Source organism: Colius striatus, chromosome 15 (assembly GCF_028858725.1).
Source record: "Colius striatus isolate bColStr4 chromosome 15, bColStr4.1.hap1, whole genome shotgun sequence".
NCBI lineage: Eukaryota > Metazoa > Chordata > Aves > Coliiformes > Coliidae > Colius > Colius striatus.
The window spans coordinates 11,944,739-11,966,470 of NC_084773.1; the positions used below are offsets into that span (position 1 = coordinate 11,944,739).

The 21,732-nt window shown below is 39.8% G+C and overlaps 2 protein-coding genes across 2 annotated transcripts; one reads left to right on the plus strand and one right to left on the minus strand.

Annotated features, from left to right (window-relative positions):
• Nucleotides 1-687: 687 nt before the first annotated feature.
• Nucleotides 688-8,089, minus strand: CHCHD4 (coiled-coil-helix-coiled-coil-helix domain containing 4). The gene is made up of 3 exons (XM_062008329.1): nt 7,824-8,089; nt 5,684-5,782; nt 688-1,807 (listed from the first exon to the last, which is right to left on the minus strand). The coding sequence occupies exons 1-3, from the start codon at nt 7,843-7,845 to the stop codon at nt 1,512-1,514; spliced, it is 417 nt and encodes a 138-aa protein (XP_061864313.1). The 5' UTR covers nt 7,846-8,089; the 3' UTR covers nt 688-1,511.
• TMEM43 (transmembrane protein 43) lies at nt 7,844-20,852 on the plus strand. The gene is made up of 13 exons (XM_062008677.1): nt 7,844-8,020; nt 8,115-8,309; nt 9,072-9,221; nt 9,709-9,843; nt 10,581-10,675; nt 12,507-12,556; nt 14,686-14,755; nt 15,378-15,448; nt 15,614-15,735; nt 16,356-16,430; nt 16,513-16,614; nt 17,977-18,094; nt 18,950-20,852. The coding sequence occupies exons 1-13, from the start codon at nt 7,844-7,846 to the stop codon at nt 19,150-19,152; spliced, it is 1,563 nt and encodes a 520-aa protein (XP_061864661.1). The 3' UTR covers nt 19,153-20,852.
• The last annotated feature ends 880 nt before the right edge of the window (nt 20,853-21,732 follow it).

Consider the following 21,732-nt stretch of genomic DNA (forward strand, 5'->3'; position numbering starts at 1 on the left):
AACAGCTAAAAACACACTGTTAAAATTTAACAGAAATCCCCATCAAACATTCACACTGAAGTAACTTTATACTAACAAGATACCAAAACAATATAAGGAAGCAACATTGCTGAGCACTCAAGACTGCTGTCCATAGAGACAGGAAACTGTTTAAACGTTACAAGACTTACAGAGCACTATTATTGCCCCTGTGACTTCTTTTGCTTTGGTTAATGAGACTGAAAAAAAACCAAATCCACTTTGCAATGAACAGTTACTAAAGTCACAGGTACAACTTGTTTTGTAATACAACTCTCACAGCTTATTTTGCTAGGAAAAAAACACTAACATAAAATTCTCTGTCCATAGGTATTAAGCTATAGTGAATTACTGTAAATTGTTTGCACTTCTGAAGTAATTTTCAAGTATTTTAATAGCTGTCCAGATCCTTTGTAGTGCTAGTTCATGACCCAGTCTACTATAGCTACTGAAAATGCTTTACATTTTTTATGCCTTCCTGCCTGAGGCTAGGGAGAAAAGAATGGCACAAGAATAAAAACTTGACAAGCTGGAGCAACTGATCATCACAACTCCCAAAGTGATTCAAAGTCTGCTTACAAAGCAGAAGAGTTCTCAATTCCTAGCAGTGGAAACAAAAAGAAACCAACCCACCACAAATCCCACACCATGAAGACAGAGAGCTTGCAATGGAGGTAAAAAGTATTTGCTTTTTAATATGCACTTAAGTCACAGTATCTGTTTTATTGTCATTACACCAGGTAACATTTTCATTGTGTTCTGAAAGTATTTTACAAGAGCCTGTCTATACACTGAAGAAGCAGACACTAGCTAAAGGAACTCAAAAATTGTGGTTGCAGAACAAAAGCAAAGGCAGTGCCCAACATTCTTTCCATTTATCTTTATCAATGGTTGTGCAACACATTTTTTAGAAAGCAAAAGCCATCACAATAAGTAAGTTAAATCAAAGAAGATATCCATTTCAACATTTTTCTGTCAGTCCTTACCTAATGCCAGTGGTAAACCTAATAAAAAATGATCTAACAACATAATTTGAAATAATTTTACAAATTTAGGCCATTTTCAATGTCCTTTATGGCTCTGGCAAAAAAATCACTTAATGCAATTTCTATTAATAGAACAGAATACATTAAAAACATTAATCAGAACATACTGAAATGAAGACAGATATGGTGTGCTAGTGGATTTTTAGTTGAAAGCTAAATATTTCAAGACATTATTCAAGTCAAAACTCAAGGAGAATTTGAAGGTATAAAAAGAGCTGTTGAAGTATTAGTTGTGTCTGAGAGCAGGTTATGCAGTACATACATAGTCATTCAGTGTTTATTTGGAAGGCTGTAGCACTGAGATTTCACCTTCAGCAATAAATTATTTACTATGATACAGTGTACAGAACAGTGGTGAAATATTTGATGACTCAGAAGACAGAAACACTGCAAAAGTCCATGTCTCTGAAAATGAGAAATGGAGACAAAAGCCTCCTTCCATCTTCATTAGCTAGACGCCTTCTCCTCTTTGGCAGAAGAAGCCTCCATAGGAGCAGCTTCCAAATCTTTGCTCGACTTATCTTTTTCTTCATTTTCATCCTCTTGAGGGTAAAGATCTGGATATTTTTGCATGCATTCCTGCATGGCACGGAATTGGTCCACACAGTCCGATCCCTTTATTTCTTCTGTGCTATAGTGGAAACAAGAAAAGGCTGACTTGAACTGTTCCCCACAGGGACCACTAGCCATTCCACCCAGACATGGGCAATTCCAATTGATATCTCCATTGGGCAATATCAATCCTGAACAAACAAGAGAGAAGAAAAGTTAAGTGCTCCTTCCAATAATTGATTTCATTCAGTGAAAGCTGCTAGGTTGCAGGTATAAGCTAAAGTACTAACAATGACACATTAGTTCTGTAGCTTCAAAGGTGCTAAACTTCCTGGCCAGCCTGTTTTTGTCTCTGGTCTGTATGATCTTTAACTGCACACTAGTGATACAAGTCCTATACCCATTCCCCGATGTAAGTCTTTCACTCTGAACTACAGACCACTAAGAATATTCTAGGGAAACTGGAACAGAGACAAAAGTCGAGTCAATCCACTTGCCAGACTCTGTCAAGGGAACAGGTAAGCTTCAAAAACATGTCACACAAGTCATAAGAATTTGTGTATTAAGATTAGAATTCTGTCAAATCCAGTTGGATGGACACATTTCTTTTTTTAAATGAACTCTGAACTTCAGTAAGTGTATCAGCTAGCTTAGAACACAATTAAAAGAGAATCACATTTCATTCATCATGCTTCCTGAATCCCAAGTCTGCAACAGACAGTACTACCATTTAATTAAAATTTAATTAAAACTTCTTTCCAACATGGCCTCATTGATCCAGTGGGTCATAGTATACTTTACCCCATGCTTGGGGAAGAAAAACCAACTGTTTATATCATAGCAGATCAAGACTGTTAGCAATTAACTGCTGACATCACACAACCTGGTCTCTCTTAGCTCTTGGGATCTGTTGCTATCATGGATAAAGGCAGGCCCATCTGCATTTATGTCAACACTTGTCTCTGTTGTAATGAAGTCCCACTGTTGTTTTGAGAAAAGTTTCTTCCCCCTTATATGATAAACATGCCAATTATCTGCCAATGATTCACAATGTAAGATAACAGACACACAGGAAGCAGGATTGAAAGACATACTATCAGTCGTAACAACAGTCCTGTACATATGATCATTTAGTAAATTATTTCTAAAAGAATTAGGGTGATTGCTTCCCTAGTCATCCAGAAACCAATTCAAAACTATCTCTAAAATAAGATGATAAAAACAAGTTTGGAAAAAACTGAGAAGGCATAATGCAGCAATAACTTGTGCTATTTGGGCTATAATTCTATAAACACATTTTGCTAACTTCCCTATTACAGCTGCAATGCTAATAAAAATTACTTTTCATGCAAAAAACCCACTAGTGCCTTCTTATATAAGAATGATTTCTCACTTTATTAGGCCAACTGATGCGAGCAAAGATCTCAATGAAAACTACATATTTCACATTCAAATTCTTTCATCTGCAACATGTAAGAACAGAAAGAAGCATTACAGTAAGAATACCACTGCAACTGAATTCTTTGTTTCCATCAGCCACAGCTGTTAAAAGGCACGTACAGTGAACTTTGAGATATGTTGCAATACGAAATGCTCATTTGGGGCCTACTCTGGTTTGTCTGTTTTCTCATTTCACATGGATTCATGTCTTTCAAGGTTTTTGGCTTGAAGTGAGCCATTAACATTTTGCCTACCAAAATCTCATAACTGATATATTAAAATAATGGAAGACTACACAACTTTATTTTCTCCCACAAAAAACAGAGCACAAGTTGTCTGGAGTGATCTACTGACTAAGAGCCAAGCCTTTTTCAATTTTACTTTAAATAAAAAACACAAGCCAGAGCTTCTGTACTTCCAATATATTCCAAAATATTTTTGCCATGTCTTTCCTGTCCATAACTTTCATTCTCGTTAGATGCAGCTACATTGTGTGACATGTCAATTGTCTCTGTTTTAGTTTGATGTGTTGCAGTCCAAGATACTAAAATGAAAAGTTTTGAAAGACCCTTAAACATGGCAGTAACTTACCACATGCTAATAAAAAAGCGAACAAACAACAAAAACCCTACCCAAACTTAGAAACAGTAGTTAAACAAGGTTCACAGATTTTCTCATTTTGAGTCACACAGATACATTTTTCACTGCAAGGTGTCCTTGACATAACTAGCTTCTGGTTTTCTCGCTTTTCTTCCATGCTCTATAGTTTAGGAAGTAAGTGACTTAAGAATGCTAGGAAAAAAACTCCACCATCTCTCCCCATCGCCATAGCCTTTTCATATGCAGCAAAATACATATAACAGGAATCAAAATCAACAAACATGGCATTTAAATACAAAGGAAGTGTCTCTTTCATTTTGGATACTTTAATACCCAAATATAGGGCACAAGTCTACATACATGTGGTATACATACAAACAGAAAAATAATTTGGGGTGGAGAGGTGGGGTGTGAGACAGAAAGAAGAGAATCCCCTCTTTAGAAGTACCAAAAGAATTGTTTTCCATATTCACATTCCAAGACTTTGTATTACGTGTCTCTACTGTGCTAGAACTGCAAGACAGGCACCGTTTCTTAACAGCTGGTGCTCAGTTGCTAAGAATATACATTCACATGCTGTTCCTAGAGGGACATCTTTCACTAACAGAATATTTAACTACCTTCAAAAACCATGAATGATTATATGGGGGTGAACTTTAAACAATCACATATACCATCAATACAGACTGCATGCATGAATTTTCTTAACAAAACAGCAAGGCACTTTCTTTACCTGTACACCACACTAGATAACTTAACAGTTCAGTGGAGTAACTTAACACTACCAGATGTGGTATCTAGAAAAAGTTGCTTTATTTTGCAAATCTCCAGTTTTTCAGAGGAAACAAAGCCACAGGCCACAGAAAATGAATGGGGAACTTAATTCCATCATCTGATCACTAGAAGCTGTTAACTCTTCACTTAACAGACTAACTAAAAATGTCTGAGACACTCTGACATAGGAAGATATGGTCCAAATTGAACTACATACCATATCAGCCAACAAAACAATTCTGTGCACCAGCTACTAAATCATGCTTAAATGGTGCCCTCTAAAGGTCAGTGTCACTTGCATAACTCTTATTCTCTAACAAAAATACAAAAAAGAAGTTGACACAAAGTGAAGAGGCTAAAAGATCTGTGACCATAAAGGCAATTAGGAAAAAAAAAAGAATCCAAATTCACAGATGTTCATTACAATTTATTAAGCTAGGGCAAAATCTATTTAATCATCATGACAGGAAGATTATTTCATCTACCCATTAGAAATGATCGAAAATGTGCTCTGTGCAATCAGAATATTACAAGCCTTGATCTCAGAAATATTCTCCTCTCTTAAATCTCCATTTTCAGGTTAGATCTACTTCACTGAAATACTGTAATCTCCACTGAAAACTTAAAACTTACATCTTTGCAAGACAAGATGGGTACAGTTGAAAACTGAGTAATTTGAACTTACTTGTCATGTACCATTGAAATATCTATTAGTCATTTATTACATTCCTATTAATATAGTACAGGAGTAGTCAAATACAGTTTTGTATTAGACTGGATACTCTGAGATCACCAAATCAGGCCATTTCAGTTGCACACAGGCAGGTGAGTGAATCACATCAGTGATAGTGGTATCTAACCCACTTCAGCTTCTCTGAAAACTGCATTTTGGCATTTAAAACAGTGAACAACCAATCATAATTTTAATCAGTTAACCTCTGTTAATAAAATAAAGGAAGGAAAAGGTTTTTTTTCCTGTATATCTCAGACTACTAACCAAAACTATAAGCCATTAACTCATCTCTTTGAATAGGCCACTCTGAAAATCCAGTCTAAAGAAAGCATGTCATTTGTGATATCCTAATTTGGAAATTAAAACTGAGTTTGTGTACTCTCAGTCTTTAAAATGAATTAAAAATTGGTTGCTATTTTGTCCATGGTTTGTTTTGTGTTGGTTTTGTGTTTTAAGATTGTTAGAATATGACATATCTGATGCATCACTCCTTACTTACACTCTTCTGCTTACTACTGACCTTGTTCTTCATAAGGATCATCTGGGTCATCTGCAATCAGTTCAGCACTACTTGGTGTCTCATGGTCCTCCTTGGTCGCAAATATAATTCTGTCTTTTCCTACAATATAAGGGACAACAAGCAAACATTCAGACAAAGCTGAGACAGGAGGCATTTGCAAAGCTGCTGAACACCACAAGTTAATGAGATATTGAATACAATGCATTAATGTTAACAGTGAATGAATTCTGCTGTACTTAATCATCTTGAATTAGAACAGCTGTTGGTTTGGAACACATACACAACTGAAATTCTATTCTTCTGAAGTTCCAGTTTTCACAGCAATATACTGTAATTGCTGCAGATCACAGTATATTTCATTGAACTGTGAAGTTAAAAAGCTGTTTCAAAACAGGCTCATACCACTGTTACCAGGACTAACCCAGATGAAGGCATTAGACAAAAAAAAAAAAGAAGAGTAAAAGAAAAACTATACTAAATCCCAGCAAAGTGTTCAATAGAATACTTACTAATAACAGTACTCTTAAAGACTGGTGTAATATTTACTAATAACAGTACTCTTAAAGACTGGTGTAATATTTTACAGGAATTACCTGAATACTGAAGAGCACCTTAACAGTAATGAGGCAATTATATTGAAAGGTGCCACAAACATTATGAAGGACAAAAAAAGCAACACAGTGTACTTCCTGCTCTTGCACGACTCTTGATTTAACAAAGCTCTGTAGCAGGGTGGGGAGAGGTTTGGCTGGCAACCTGAGGAGAGTTTTCTAACAACTCTATAAAACTATAAAATACACCCTGAGGAAGACACAAGCAAAAAAGCTATCTTAAACTCTTGTAAATGTAGAAAGTATTCACACAGTGGAAAAAAAAAGTTCTCCAAGAACTTCCTTTTACTCCCCAACTTCATCAAGGTCACTACAATGACTTGGCATATTATAAATTAGTATCCTCTTGTCCCTCAATGTGACTTCAACCAGTTCAGGAACTTTACTTTGTTTAGTAACCAATATGTATTTAAACCCATCTAAGAAACTAACAAATCTAAACCCTTTTTAAATGGGGACTTTTCTGTGAAGTCTGCATTGTACTCTAGTAAATGTTACAATGTAGAAGATCCAGTCATTTCTTATATAAACAGAACTAGAAATATACAAACTCTAACCTTGTCACTGTAATTTTGCAGGATGCCATAAGACAACTTGAGGATCTTGCAAAGATCCAAGATGTACTTAAAATAGATAACTTAAAAACATACAGCAAATAGATCCACAGATTTTAACTACTTCACTGCAGTTTGTTATCAGTATTCTGCACGCTGATGTTTAAGACTTCAAAACTTTAGAACTGCAGAATGGCAGTTTTTTTCCAGTTTGAAACTTCACCACTAGTCACCTTACATTACTTAAAGGAGAAAGGAGAAAAAAAATACATATCCCAGGATATAAAGTTTTTAAGTCTCATAAATACCACAACCTGTATAGCATAACATCTTATACAGAAACACAGAGCTCGTGCTCTACCCGTCCTATTTACCGGCTTTTCCTTAAGAAGGTAAAAACTCCACGCTTCTAGCCATTTAAGCCAAGCTGGTTGAAATTTAGCTCTTACGGAAGAGTACCATGCCGTGCATGCCTCGGCCACTCCACAGCCAAGCTTAGCGAGCTAAAACAAGAACCCTGAGGCGCACACATGGTCGGCTCTGGCCATTTCACGGGGATGTTTCAACAACCAGCTGCAGGGCGGCACTTTCTCGCTACGCCCGCAGCGACTCGCCCCGGGCCGCAGCTAGGCAAGTGAACGGACCCGCGACCCCGCAGCCAGGCGCGGCCTTCACAGCGCGGGCTAGCCCGGGGGTCAGCGGACGCCCTCGGCGCCCTCTCCCGCCTCATGGCCGCAGCTTCCCGCCTACCGTGAGGAGACAGGTTGGAGCAGAGAAGCGCGGCAGCCTTATCCCGCCGCCACACACGGCCTGACGGCAGCTTTCACCTCTTCTCCCCTCAGGCTGCGCATTCCCCTTCACGGGCGGAGGTGAACAGACAGCCGCCCCGCGTCGCCCCCATCCCACCGGCCGCCTCAGGGCGAGCCCGCCCGGCCCGAGCCAGCGGTGTGACATTGGGAGGGCACCCGGACGCACCTTCTTGCCTGCAGTAGGACATGGCGGAGCTGGCCGGTGCCGTCCCCGGCAGCGCGCACAGACTGAGCCCGCTGGCGCCCCGCCGCCTCCTCCACGCCTCTTCTACTACTGCCACGGCAAGGCGCAGCGGTGCGCTGCTCCACGCTATGACCTCCCGCCTCCGGAAGCACCTTCCTTGCCCGCCGGCAGCTGCTGACGCACTTCCTGCCGACCACAACCCGAGAGCCAACGCGGGGAAGGGAGCAGCCAGCTCTATAGGGCTCGGCCTCGGCGCTGGACTACATCTCCCAGCCTGCCCCGCGCCCAGCGGAAACTACTTGTCCCGGCGTGCATCGCGGCGGGCGGGAGCGGTTTGGAGGCGGGAGCCCTGAGGGGGTGGGTGTGGTTGCGGGACCGCGGTTGCTGGCGAGCGGCAGTGGCGGCGGCTTCTGCGGCACCTCCGGGGTGGTATCCGGCGGGGACAAGAGGCTCAAGATGTCGAGGAACGTAAGTGCTGCTCGGGCCGGTCCCGCTGTTGCTTCGCGGTTCTTGTGGCGGTCTTTCGGGTCTGCCCGCACCGCCTCCGGCCGCTCCCCCGGGGTGCGGGGTGAAGGGCTCTCTGTGCGGCGGAGAGGCTGCTGTCACATCCCGCCTGGCATGTCGAAGCGAGCAAAAGTGAGGCCTCATATCCTATCTTGGCCATGTGTGCTAAGCTGCAGTTATTTCTTGGTTATTCCTCACAGCTGATGTACGTACAGATAAACCTCACAGTTTTCGTGCTGTAGTGTGTCACAGGCTAGGACTGCAATAGCAATTTTGGTTTCAGCTGTCTCTTTTAGTTGCTCTAGATGCAGTTATTTTGAAGTGTGCAGGCACGACTGGTGAGGTAAAATGGAACTTGTTATTTATAGCTATGTTTAGCTGGTCTGGAATTTGAGAGTATTACTCAATTTGTCATGGCCTGAATGCAGGGTGTGGAACCTGCAACTAGGGAACCTAGAGACAGACTGAAGAAAGCCAGAAGGAACACGTTGAACTAGTTTAATACCATTTCTTTTTTTTCCATTACACTCGAGTTTTGTCTATTTACTATACTTCTGAAATCAAAAGTATGAAGAGGCATTTGATAAGTTTGGGAAAGTTTTAATCCAAGGTGAGGGATGCTATTCTATAGAGCAGTAGTACTAGCAAAGCTAAAAGATATATTTTGAAATAGAATGCTTTTCCCTGTCACATCAGTATTGCATTTTTTAATTCATCTCCCAACAGTTCTCTGACACAGGAAGCAGAAAAGAACATGTTAAAATCACAAGCAAGTCCAAACCAGGATTTCTGGAGAGGCTCAGTGAGACTTCTGGAGGAATGCTGATGGGACTTGTGACATTTCTTCTGTCCTTCTACCTTATTTTTACCAATGAAGTAAGTGAAATATTGTAAATGTTTATACATGGCTTTAAAATGTCACAGCTGAGGTGATATTCACCTAGTTTTGCATTTATAGGAGAAAGCACACAGTAACGTGTTGATAAGGTAAGGAAAACTTCTGCCAAGTAGTTGTGTGGGTCTATGGAAAAAGGACCATAACTGGCATAGTTTTTGGGAGTTATTCATGGACAACAAACAAGGTAAAAGCTGAAAAGCAGTAATTCTAGACCTTTGTAGGAATAATCTTACATGTGTTTGAGATGCTTGGTCAGTGTTAACAGTCACGTTGCTTCCATAAGAAGTACTGCCACAAACTCAGGCAGAAGAACATAAATGTACAGGTGTGTTTCAAGACTATGATTTGACTCTTAATATACAAGCATTCCTTGATGTTTTCAGATCACTTGTCTGCTAACCTTTTCACAGAATACTGCTGTACCATTGGTTCTCCACAACTTGATTTTTCTCTTCTTGATTGCAGGGGCGAGCTTTAAGGACAGCTAAATCTCTTGATGAGGGACTTTCTCTTGTGATCCCTCTTGATAGCATCCACAGTGTGTCTCAGCAGAATGAAGGGAGACTGGTGCACTTGACTGGTGATCTGAGTACATCTAAGGTAAAGAAAATAGTATCTTGACGATATTAGTATTTGAAGCTTACTGGGAAGGAAAAGTCTTTACCAATTAAAGTATGTTTGATTTCCAGGGATAAGACATATAGCCTCTCTCCTTCCCTGTTCTTGCTGACAACCACTCAAACTTGGGTTCCTGGCCTGGAATTGGGGAGATACTGTACAGCCTTGGTCTCCCTGCTCCCAAGCAACATACTACTTCTGGCTGTGTTTACCCTCTCATGACTATTGGTGGAAAATTTCAATTCCCCTTTGTATAGGAAACTTGTTCTATATTCATGGTATTGTAAATTTAGGCTCTTGCAGTGCAAGTTCTCTGCAAGTTCTGACTTTTCAGTAGTGATGTAATTTTCCCATGGTCAGCCTGCATTTCCATGGATAACTTGTATTGCAGAAGGTAACACAGCACAGTAGCTTCCAGAAAAATCTACCCCTGATTTAAACACTTAAACACTTAAGCCTGCATGCCATTAGCCAGCATTTCTGGTTTTATTCTTCACCATGGTCATAACTTTTGATGATAATTCTTTAGATCAGATTTATCAGTGATGTAAAGAGATGCTCCTTTTTCTTTCATAACATTATTCTATATTCAGCTGTGTATAACATGGTACTAACTACATACAGTGAGGTATGTAAATGAGTTTGATAATAAAAGATGTGTTTCAGTGTGTGAGGTACAGTATTTATACTGACTGGTGTTTTCTTTAATTTGTAAATAGCCTTTGTTTGATCCCAGCTATGGGCTCTCCATCCAGGCTGTCAAACTGAAGCGTAAAGTGGAAATGTACCAATGGGTAGAATATGAAGATTCCACGTAAGTGAAATAAATCTTTAAAAATTGTCTATAAAACAATTACCAAGTAGCCATCACCTTTTTCTTTCTCTCCCCATGCCCAAAAGAAAAAAGACCTAATGAGACTTTAGGAGAATTTTAGAGCTCTTGGGGCTTTTTTAGGGGGTCACTTCAACTTCCTTGTAGATGCCAGGTTCTTCATCTCATAAAATTTGGGTAACGCCCAAGGCCTTTTATGAAACATTTTCACTTTCTGATTTTGGATAACTTCATATGGAGTTTCTTGGCCTCCATGCTACAGCTGTTTACTGTCTGACACTAGGCCACCTCAGAGTCCATTGATCTATTTTCTGTCATATGTGTTGTCCATAGAATTCAAAGATCTTTACCAACTTATGAAAAAGAACAAACAAAACAACAACAAAAAAACACTCGTGTTTTTCTCAAAGACTCTTATTGATTTCTGTCCTAATATTCCTAAGGGTTCTTTTTTTTACTGATGTATTTTCTGCCCATCAGGATTTCTGTAACTGTACCCCCATAATGCTCCCTGCCTACTAGTTGATTAGCAGAATCAAAACCACTGTCCTAAAATACTTGGTCCTGAATTCTTTCAAATAAAAATTCATAAGGATTATGAAGTTAGAAATCCATAATCAAATTTCCCACATCTGCTAAGCCTTTGCTGCTGCCATGCTCTAAAACTTGATCAGGGACCCTCAAGCTGGTTTTTTTTTCCCTGCTCTCAAAACAGAAATGCAAAAAGATCTTTGCTGAATCTGGAAACTTCATCATACTTTCCATTGGCCATCTTCCATTGTTCCACAATGCCAGTGCTTTACTTGTTGGGTTTTTTTTGGTTGGTTGGTTTATTTTTAAGTCTCCCAAGTAGTAACTTTTGTTAGAAAAGTGAGCCCAACAGTTTCAATTATGAATTCCAGCATAAACTCCAATAAACTCATTGACCCAAAACCTGCCTGGTTGACACCTACAGCCTAACATACACTACAATATTTCAAAGCAATTAAAAAACCCTGTTGTATCCAGAAGTCAGATTCTCAGACTTGTGGACACTTCAGACTTTCTGGCATATGACTATGAGAGAAATCTTGTAATTTCTTTGGTAATTGATACCTGTGCAAATTGCAGTACTTAATTAAAACAAGACATGACTTCTTGATTTTAGAAGACTCTGCTACCCCTTATCCACAATTAACCCAAAATTGAATTGCTTAGGAGGCACTCAGAAGTGTTTACAATAGGAAATACTGTAGTATAGGTACCTTTTCAAGGGAGTTTACAAAACTGTAAGGAGATATTAACGACTTTGCCTTTTAACTACTTTGCAAGCAGAAGGGGAAAAATGTTTCTGTTAATAATTCCAGTAGCACAGTAGTATAAATGTTATTAGCTGTTGTGTAGGTCTGGCTTCACAGAACTCATGTTAACAATGTCCTGTGTCATACAAAAACCTTCAGAGGTTGTGAAGCTATGAAAAATAATTTCTCAGTTTTAACATGCTTATGATGCAGCATCTGTAAAAGACTTGTTGATTTAAGTCAGTTTGTCTCACTGTCTTTAATACTGGGTGTTGCACACTGATCTAGTCAACACCTTCTTGTTGGCAACACGGAAATGAAAGGGTTGTGGCTGTTTAGCATTTGTGTGTAGTTTTCTCTTTGTACATAGAATCTACATCTTCAGAATAGGTAAAGAAGTGTTAGTTTGCTTGTAAAGGTAAGTTTGTGTTGCCAGTGAGCTGTCTGTGCATTTCATTTGTTAAGTGTATTCTGCCCTAAGCAGGGCTGTGCATGCACTGTTGTGGTTCTCATCCCACCCCTTTTCATTGCAGAGAATATGAAGAGAATGGTGAGATTAAGAAAGAGACAAAGTATTCATACAGTAAGTTGATCAACAGAAAGTCTCTTTTTTTTTATGCATATAACTTCAGATTTTTATGTGTATTTATTTTGATAAAGAAAAGGAATGTGAAGAAATAAGCAAAAATTCTGTTTCTTAAATGGCAGGAATTCACTTTCTTGAGGTGACTGAGGTGATGGGAGGTGTGCAGTTAGCAAGCAACTACTAGAGAAAGTCTTATCTTGGAACACCTACAGGTTCAGAGCAGCATCCAGGGATAGGATGTAAGGAGATGGGCAGAGATGGGAACGTGTTCAAACCTATGCCTGAGATTACTCTTCAGAAGTGCAGTAATGAGATGTATGTCATGTGTGAAAAGAAGAGAATAGCTGGGGGAAGAACAGTATAACTCCAGCCTGCAACACAGCTTGTTGAGAATCTGTTTAGGTGTTGATACCAGCTAATAAAAACCACCAGCACCTTCTCATGTGCACTATGGCTTTTGCCAAATGCTTTTTTGGCAGGAGCAGGAATGAGAACTTTTTTCTGATATACCCAGTGGCAGAAAAATACTCTGAGTCATCGGATACCTGGAGATTGGTCTCTCTGCTTCATTTATCTCTGATTAAAGCACATGGATGTGTAACGTGGGTGTACAGCAAAAAATACCCCAGGTCAATGAAATCTTGGTTCCTGCAGCATGAAGATACATAAGGAACAAAGCTAGTGGTTGTGAGCTGTGAAAAACAACCTTACAGTGGCAGGGAACAAAAAGAAATGCCATTTATAAAAACAGCTGCCTTCTTAAGATTGATGGATCCCGTCCAGTAAAAGTGTGTATATTATTAGAAGTGGTGAGTTAGCCTTGACTGGCAGCCAGGGGCCCACACAGATGCTCACTTGGTGAGACTGGGGGACAGATTAGAAAGAACAGGAATGCAAGAGCTTGTGGTTGAAATAAAGATAGGGGAGTTGCTTACCAATTACCATCGTGGGCAAAACAGACTTGACTTGAGGAAAGTGAATTTATTGTCAGTTAAAATATTTCATTACTGATTAGGGTGTTGGCGAAATGCTTTTGCTTTCACCCTTTTCCAAGCTCAACTTCACTTCAGACATTTCTTGATCCCCAACCCTTGTTATTGCCACAGATTGCATTCACTCCCTTTAGTGGAGCAGCGAGTGATGCAGGACGTGGAGGGAGATTTACAGTCAGTGTGTAGTAGTTTCTCTCTGCTGCTCTTCTCACACTTTTCATGTGCTCCAGCATGAAAGCTCCCCATGCTGCAGTGAATATCTGCTTTGCTGTGGAGCACTTGCTCCTCTGACTTTGGTGTTTGCTCTGTTGTTTCTTACTCGTTTTTGGTCCTTCCCTTCCCAATTTGGAGTTTTCTACCTTTATTAAAAATATTTTGACAGAAGTGCCATAGACTTCACTGATGGGCTCAGCTGTGACCTGCACGAAGTTTGATGTGGAGCCAGCTGTGTCCAACACAGGACAGCCTCTGACTTTTTCTCAGAGAGACCACCCCTGCAGCACTCCGCCACTACCAAAATCTTCTCACATACTGAATTCACTAGAGTATTTCTTAACAATGATTTCTGCTCTACTGTTTAACCAAACTCCCTTTCCTTCCTCTCTACTCCTTCATGGAAGTAGAGCAAGGTATGTTTAATATAGAAGCTGCTCAAAAAAAGGTCTTTAGTTTTGTAGAAACCTACTGGAATCTGTTCTAGGGATGTGTGAAGGCTGCTGTGGCCTGAACAAACACAGCATTATGCATTTTTGACAATGACATGTGAAGGTACCATCTCTACCTGCTGCTTGACTGCACTGGTATCTGCTAGTTCCAGCAGAGCTTGCAGCATTTCCTCATAAAATGATTATTCCTGAAGAGTGGAGCCAGGAATAAAAGTGTGACCTTGGAAGATGCCAGTAGCGAAGCTCCCATTGTGCAAAGCTGAGTTAACAATTTTGTCCCTGAAATCCTTTTCTTCCTAAATCCTGCCATTACTTGTTAATACGCTAGAAGGGTGGATTTAAGTATCAGCACGGATTGTAACATACATACCATGGTGAGAATGTTATTACTAGAAATCTAACTTAGTAACTAAGATCTGAGTGACAATTCTTCCTGTCTTTTGCATAACCTTCATATTATTTTCTTTAGATACTGAGTGGAAATCAGAGGTTGTGAACAGCAGAAACTTTGATCGAGAAATTGGACACAAAAACCCTAGGTAATTTACCACCAGGAACAGTCCCTCTGGATTCTATCACTGTATCTGATCAAAGAAGAGAGATAAACAACTAATCTTCATGACATACTGAAGCAGACAAAAACTATTGGTCTTTTGATAGTTGGGAAAACTAAGGCATAGACAAGTTAGAGAGCAGTGTGTACTACATGTCTTCTTCCTTCTATCCATCCATCTTACCTTTTCATGCAATTCAGACATTTGTGAAAATAAAATCTGTTGTTTACTGCCAAGGAGACTCCAGTAGTACTACTTAGGAGAATGAAGTGAAGTCTGTAAAGGATTCCTGGGTTTGGAATGTAGTTAACTTGGCCAGGACATAGGTATACCTTTATGAGGAAGGCTTGTGATCTAGATTTCTTAATATATCAGATCTAGCAGTTGACAGTAGAAGCTGAATAAATTGAGGCTAAAAAATAAAAAACATTTAAGAGTGTAGCTAAAAGTTGCAGGAACTGATCAAGGAACACAATTGCTATCCCAAATCTCTGTTACCACTGAACAGCTTCCTAAGAGCTGAATGTCCATCTCAGTATATCACATACTGCAAATCAAGAGTTTGATCATACTTTGAGACTAATCAGGGACTCTTTCTGTTCTGCAGTGCCATGGCTGTGGAGTCTTTCACTGCTGTTTCTCCCAACGTCCAGGTTGGCAGCTTTGTTCTTTCCAAGGGTAAGGATTGCTTTGTAGTGGCTTTATATCTGCTGTTGCATCAACAGTGAACTTTGGTTCTTTCCACAATGTCAGCCCTTTCAAGTGATAAGCAGGAAGCCAGCCAGAAAATTGGCTGTTGTAAGTTAGATATAAGACTTGAGGTTGATTCTTTATTCTTCTTAGGTCTTGTGGATAAAATCGATGACTTCAAGCAGATGAGCTTGTCTAACCTTGAGGATCCACATGCTGATGTTACCCGAGGAGGAGATTACTTTTACCACAGTGAGAACCCCAGGCGTCCAGAAGTAAGATGAGAAAGATAAACAAAACCAGTGATTACTACTGTGTGAAAAAGAAAGTTGGGGTGTGTCCGTTTATATTCAAGTACTTGGAAATGGGAGTGCAGACTCTCACATAGGATGACACCTGTGTGTACAGTCCTTCAGTGTGAGTGCTTCTCTTGCAGGAAACTTCTGACCCTGCTTCTTTCTCTTCTGTTTTCTTGAGTCTGCCATGCTTTTAAACAGAAAGACAGGAGATGGTGCTGGGAGGTGGGTTCTACCTCTGCCTTGCTGTACTGAACAAACTACAACAAAATACTTTGTTGTCAGCTTGTGCTGTCTGCTCTCCTCTGCCAAAAGATGAAATGACAAGGAATTAACATAACATCTTGTTGGTGTTAACATGCTGCTGCAGCTAAATCAGAGGAGATATTGCAGCACAGCATTTGAGCTATCCTGTTTTGCCTGTTAACTAGGCCTCAAAAATGTAAAGCTTGGAAATCATTCTGGGTATCCTCTGGCTTCATGTAAACATTCAGAAAAAGTGTTGATACATAAAAGGTGTTCCCGTGCAGAATTGTCTTTCCTGTGATTCTCCTTTGTAAAGCAATCTTTCTTGACTTCCAATATCCTCTTGTTTGTAGGTAGGAGACCTTCGTGTCTCATTCTTCTACGCAGGTTTGAGTGGACATGATCCCCAATTGGGCGCTGCTGATAAGGTGAGTTTTCAGCTGTTTCTATATGTTTTCAAACTCTCTTTCTAACCCAGTAACCAGTAAATATTTTCCCTTTTCTTCCAAGGTGACTGTGATTGCTCGCCAGCGAGGGGATCAGCTGGTTCCATATCATACAAAGTCTGGAGATATTTTGCAGATTCTGTACCCTGGGGATCTGTCTGCAGAGGTGAGATACCACGCTGTACTAGTGAAGGGTTAAAATAGGAGATGGTGGCACAGAAGCAGCAGGGAGTAAGCTCTCATCCCTCTTCAGACCTTCTTTAGAGGAGGAGATGCTCGATGTAAACATTGGCTCTTCTCTCTCCTTTTTCTAGGGCAACGCCTTATAGCCCGTGTTTGCCTTTCAGGTTTCTGCATGTTCTCTGTGTTGCAGCAAAATGCCATGTTTCACCCACTCACAGCATAGAATTTGGCTCTAGTTATTCCTGATTCTTTTTTTAAATCATTTTTAAAAGGAACTGTTGCTGGGCTAGCAGTATATTTATATTTTTAAAATCTTCTGGTGTTGCTGCTAAACATGCTTTGCCTTAATGGCTGTTCCTGTGCCTTCTCGTTTTGCTTTTATCTGCTCCTTGGTAGTTTCCCACTTGCACATGCTTTTTTAAAAGTTTGTGTGAAAAAATAGTAAAAATTGGGCTTTAACTAAACAAACTATAGGAGCTATCCTCTCTTCAGCTTCTAATAACAGGAGTTTAGACTTGTTTGAAATGTTTATTGCTAGTCTGGCTGAGGAAGAACCTTCAGGCAGAGCATTATGCCTCAATAAATCCTGCGTGCTCCAGCAATTTGGTGATTCATTTACTCCTTTTAGTAGGTTTGTTTCCATTAATGTTTGTTTTATGCCCTGCTGCAAAAATCCCAGATGTCAAGAATTTACAGCAGCTCCTGTAAGCAGTTAAAAAGGCTTTTGTTTTGCTTTGAAAGAGCGTAGCAGCAGAATCAGCTCTCCGCTGTGAGCTCTGAATCTTCATTAGACAGAATTTTAGTTCGTTGGAAATTAATTCACTACAAATGAATAATTTGTAGAGTACTTTTATGTACAAGTAATCAGTCACTCATACTCATCTTTTCCCATTAAGTGCTTTATTATGTCTTAGTCATCTTCATGTGTATGATTTATAGAGCCAGAGGAGCATACAACCCATTGTGAAAAAATCTGACTCAATTATTGTAAATAGATGCTTTGCTTTACCTGATGAGATGTACCTTTTATCTTCTCTGAATACTCCTTGCTTTGGTATACTTTTCCTTCAGCCCTCAGTGGATATTGTTGTCTCTCCTCTCTTCCTCCAAACATAGTGAAGTCAGATTGTTCCTCTATTAGATGTATTACACCTCTTGCAGTGTGCATGATACTGCACAAGAACACTCTGCAGAATGAGAGTATATCTCTCATCTACAGTGTATCTTCTAGAGAATTTGTACTCCTAAAATGCTGTCAGCTCTGATTTGTTCACAATACACTGAAATCAAGAGGATCTCAAAAGAAATTGAGAAACAAATCTCATGTAATGGTGTTTCCTTTCAGGAAGTGTTTCAGAAAGAGCATGAGAGTAACACCATGAAGACCTGGGCCCTCCGTGGAGCAGGCTGGCTGGCAATGTTTGTAGGCATCAGCTTAATGACCCGAATCTTTTATACTTTAGGTAAGTTTTTTTTACTAAATGATGTAGAAATAGGATCATCATCCCTAAAGAGCTTTGTGAAATTAAAAAAAACAAGCAAGTATATATTGCCAATTTCAGAATATCTCAGCCTGTGTTTACCAAAATCAGAAGCCAAAGCACGTGTTGAGCTGGTCCTTTCAAGTCTAACTCAAGGAGCTGCAATCCACTTTCTTTCTACACCCACGTACAAGCATTTTCCCCAACGGATCTTAATTAGTTGTTGTATTGTACCATGTCTTTGTGTCTGGTCATGCTATACTACTTTGAACAAGCAGCAAAGAAAGTTTGCATTTATCCTTTCTATTTAGAAAAATGTTGGAATAAAACCTTAGAGAAAAGCAGGGTGATGCCTCAAAGTTGTATAAACTTCAGACATCAAAAGTAACATTTTCTTTGTAGCTGTGATCTCTTTTTTATTACTATTTGTCTATTTATCATATTTATCATGTTTTTTATTTATCATATATATACTACTGCAAGATTTATTGTTGCCAGAAAGTGGTTTTTGTGCTAGCATATTGAATCAGTTGTCCTAGATTTGTCCCATAACTGCAAGGCTATTGGTCTTCTCTACCTCTCAAGCTTTGGACAAGCTGTTGCTTAATTATCAAGTGACTTCAGGATACTCTGCTGAAATGCCTTATCCAATGCTCTTGATAAGTAGTTTTATTGGACATTTGCATTTATTGGAGAAGGCTTGAAGGACTTTCATTAACACAAAAAGTGTGTATTTCGATTGCAGTAGTTGGTGTGCAAATCCTAAGCGTGGATAAGACTTCCTTTTAAACTATCATCTTGTCAACTACTTTATCCCATGTTTAATTCTTTCTGCAGTGGACTGGTTTCCTGTTGTGAGAGATCTGGTTAACATTGGCCTAAAAGCATTTGCTTTCTGCGTAGCCAGTTCACTGTCTCTCCTGACCATCTCCGTTGGTTGGCTCTTCTACCGGCCTCTCTGGGCTCTGCTCATTGGGTTGCTTTCTGTGGTTCCAATTGTGGTTGCGAAATCTCGTGTTCCACCAAAGAAGCAGCAGTGAGGAGGAAGTGATGGGATGTTGTGCTGAATCCTGGTTAGAAACTTTTCAAGTGCATTTCTGTCCCGTTACTGCACCACGCTTGCAGCATATCCCGGTTCAGTGGTGTGCACCAAGGACTGGGGAGGGAGCTCGGATGTGGTTGTTGGTACACATTATCCATGAAAAAGAGGGCTATGGGGTGCTGCTTGTAGCAAGTCAATGATACTGATTTTGGAAGAAAAAATGTTTTGGAGTGTCTATTGATTATAAGATGGTGAACAAGCAGATTTGTACTTCCTACCACTTATTAATTCTGATTTGAGGAATGGCAAAGTCCACACTGACAGATGGGGCACCTTGTGTATTGTGTAGCGAGGGCCATCTCCATCCCACAGTCTGTGCTTTAGATATCCTCTGGAAATACCTGTGTGTCCCTGTGTTTGACAAACCCTTCCTCTGCTGCCTTTCCTTCAATGCACAGTCACGTATCATGTACACTTCTTTGGCTGAAGCATTTGAGAACATATGTGTTCAAAGGGAAAACAATCAAATTTTACCCAATACTTGTGTAAAACTTGTGGTTTTGGATTGAGGATTTTCAAAGCAACTTGACATGAGTGGCCAGGTTAGCAGTGCTCTGACATAGGGCAGATTTGTTGGAAAGTGTTGATTTCCCACAGCTTTTAAAAAGTCTCTGAGGTTGTTGGTTAAGCATCCAAAATGGGAGCATGGATTATCCTGTGGCATAACTATTAAAAAAATGGAACCTCACATTGCACTCATTTAAGACTCAGAGGTCACTAAACTTTAAAATATAAACTTTAAAAATAAAACCTGTTGCCTTGAAACAAAATCAACTTTTGGGATTGAATGTATATTCTTTAAAATATTTGGGGTTTTTTTTGTTGTGTATACTGTTTTTCTTGAATTTCTTATAGTAAGGACAATGAACATACTCCATGAGGGTTAAAAATGAGAACACTTTTGCCCAATTAGATTTTGTAGACTTCAGTAGCCTATATTTTGAGCTTTGTATCACATTAGATGAAATGCCTTCTTGTAGTGTTACAATCGCTCATGTTTACATATTTCTGCTGTAACCAGTACTTGACATTAGAGACTGTCTCATAGTGTTTTTAAGTCCCCCTCCACCCAGCTAGAGTCTGGCTTCCAGATGTGCCCTCCTTACACTATGATGGTGTTCTTTTTTTCTGTAAGCATGCACAGTTTAGTACAAATATAATGTCTTTATTTATGAAATCCAGTGGTGACTGTCAAGAGAAATGTTTTCCTCATACCAAGGGAACTTGGACATAGAAGCAAATGTTTGCTATGAACAGTATCAAAACAGACATCTGAGTTATAAATCGTAAATGTTTTAAGAAGTAGTAGTTACTTCAGCCTTAATTATTAGCATTCTTCTGGTATTTGAATGTTGTCAATGCAGTCTCATGGCTTGGTCCTGGTAGTAAAAGTGGTAGAGGGAAAGGTTCAGGAGGTCTGCAGGCAGCTGGCATGCCTCAGCAGCATTGTGCAGGCTGTCTGCCGCTTGCTGAACATCAGCTTTTGCTCCGTCAATCACAAATTGCACTCCGTGGAGAGACAAGACACGTTACTAATGATGTGGGAAACTCACCAGCATTACCATGTTAGAGATGAAGGTACAATTTTCTACTAAAATGCTGAGTTTTTGTATAGTTAATAAAATACACTTTTCAAAAGCTTGGTCTGTAGGCTTTTTTTTTTTTAATTACATTTGGAGTATTGCACGTTTCATGTCTAGGAATAACATCCAGGTGCATGAAGGGTTACTTTGGAATTTCCACCTGAACGAGTTTTCTGTTGTTGATTGATTAAATGTGCAGTTGGGTTTTGTTTATCCTCCAAATATTTCCCCTTTGGGAAGCAAGTTCCCAGTGACAGCCCAGCTGCTCTCTGGGCCTCTGTGTGCTGAGAGGCTGGTTCCAGCCTACCAGTTTCATACCTCCCCACCGATTACTTAAGGAACTTCCTTGCCTCCATAAGATTATTTGAAAAATACGATTCAACTTGATGGGACACAGTGTTTTTAAAGAGACTGGGAGCTTACCTGTGCATTGAACAGCTTCAGATACTTTTGTCTTGCATACTAGTATGTGCATAGGAGTGACACAAAATAACGTAAGCGTGCTTTCATAGACAGAAACTTCACGTTTCCCAGGCAGGTGTGCTGGTGGAGCCAAGGCTCACTTTCATTGCCTGAACACAAACATCCCTATAGAAACAACTGAAGCAGTGTTTCTCTTCCTTCCTTACCAAAACCTGACAGAACATGTACCTGACCTTTCTGCTTTAGTCTCCCTTAAAGCGTATTTACTCTTTCAGTCTTTTGGGTGCTTAGCTTAGGAGAGCTGGCTGCCTGCAGAGCTAGATAAATATATTATTGTCTTTTTCTTTGCTAACTATAAATAGCCACTAGATTCCTAACTATGTGCCAAGTGTCCCAAGTTAGGAAGTACAGTGTCACTTTGGTTCAGCTGGCACCAGTTCCCAATTTAAGCTGATGAAAAACTAATAGCAGCAAGGGTTGGACACGAGCCCTGGCCTTCAAAGTGTTCCTCT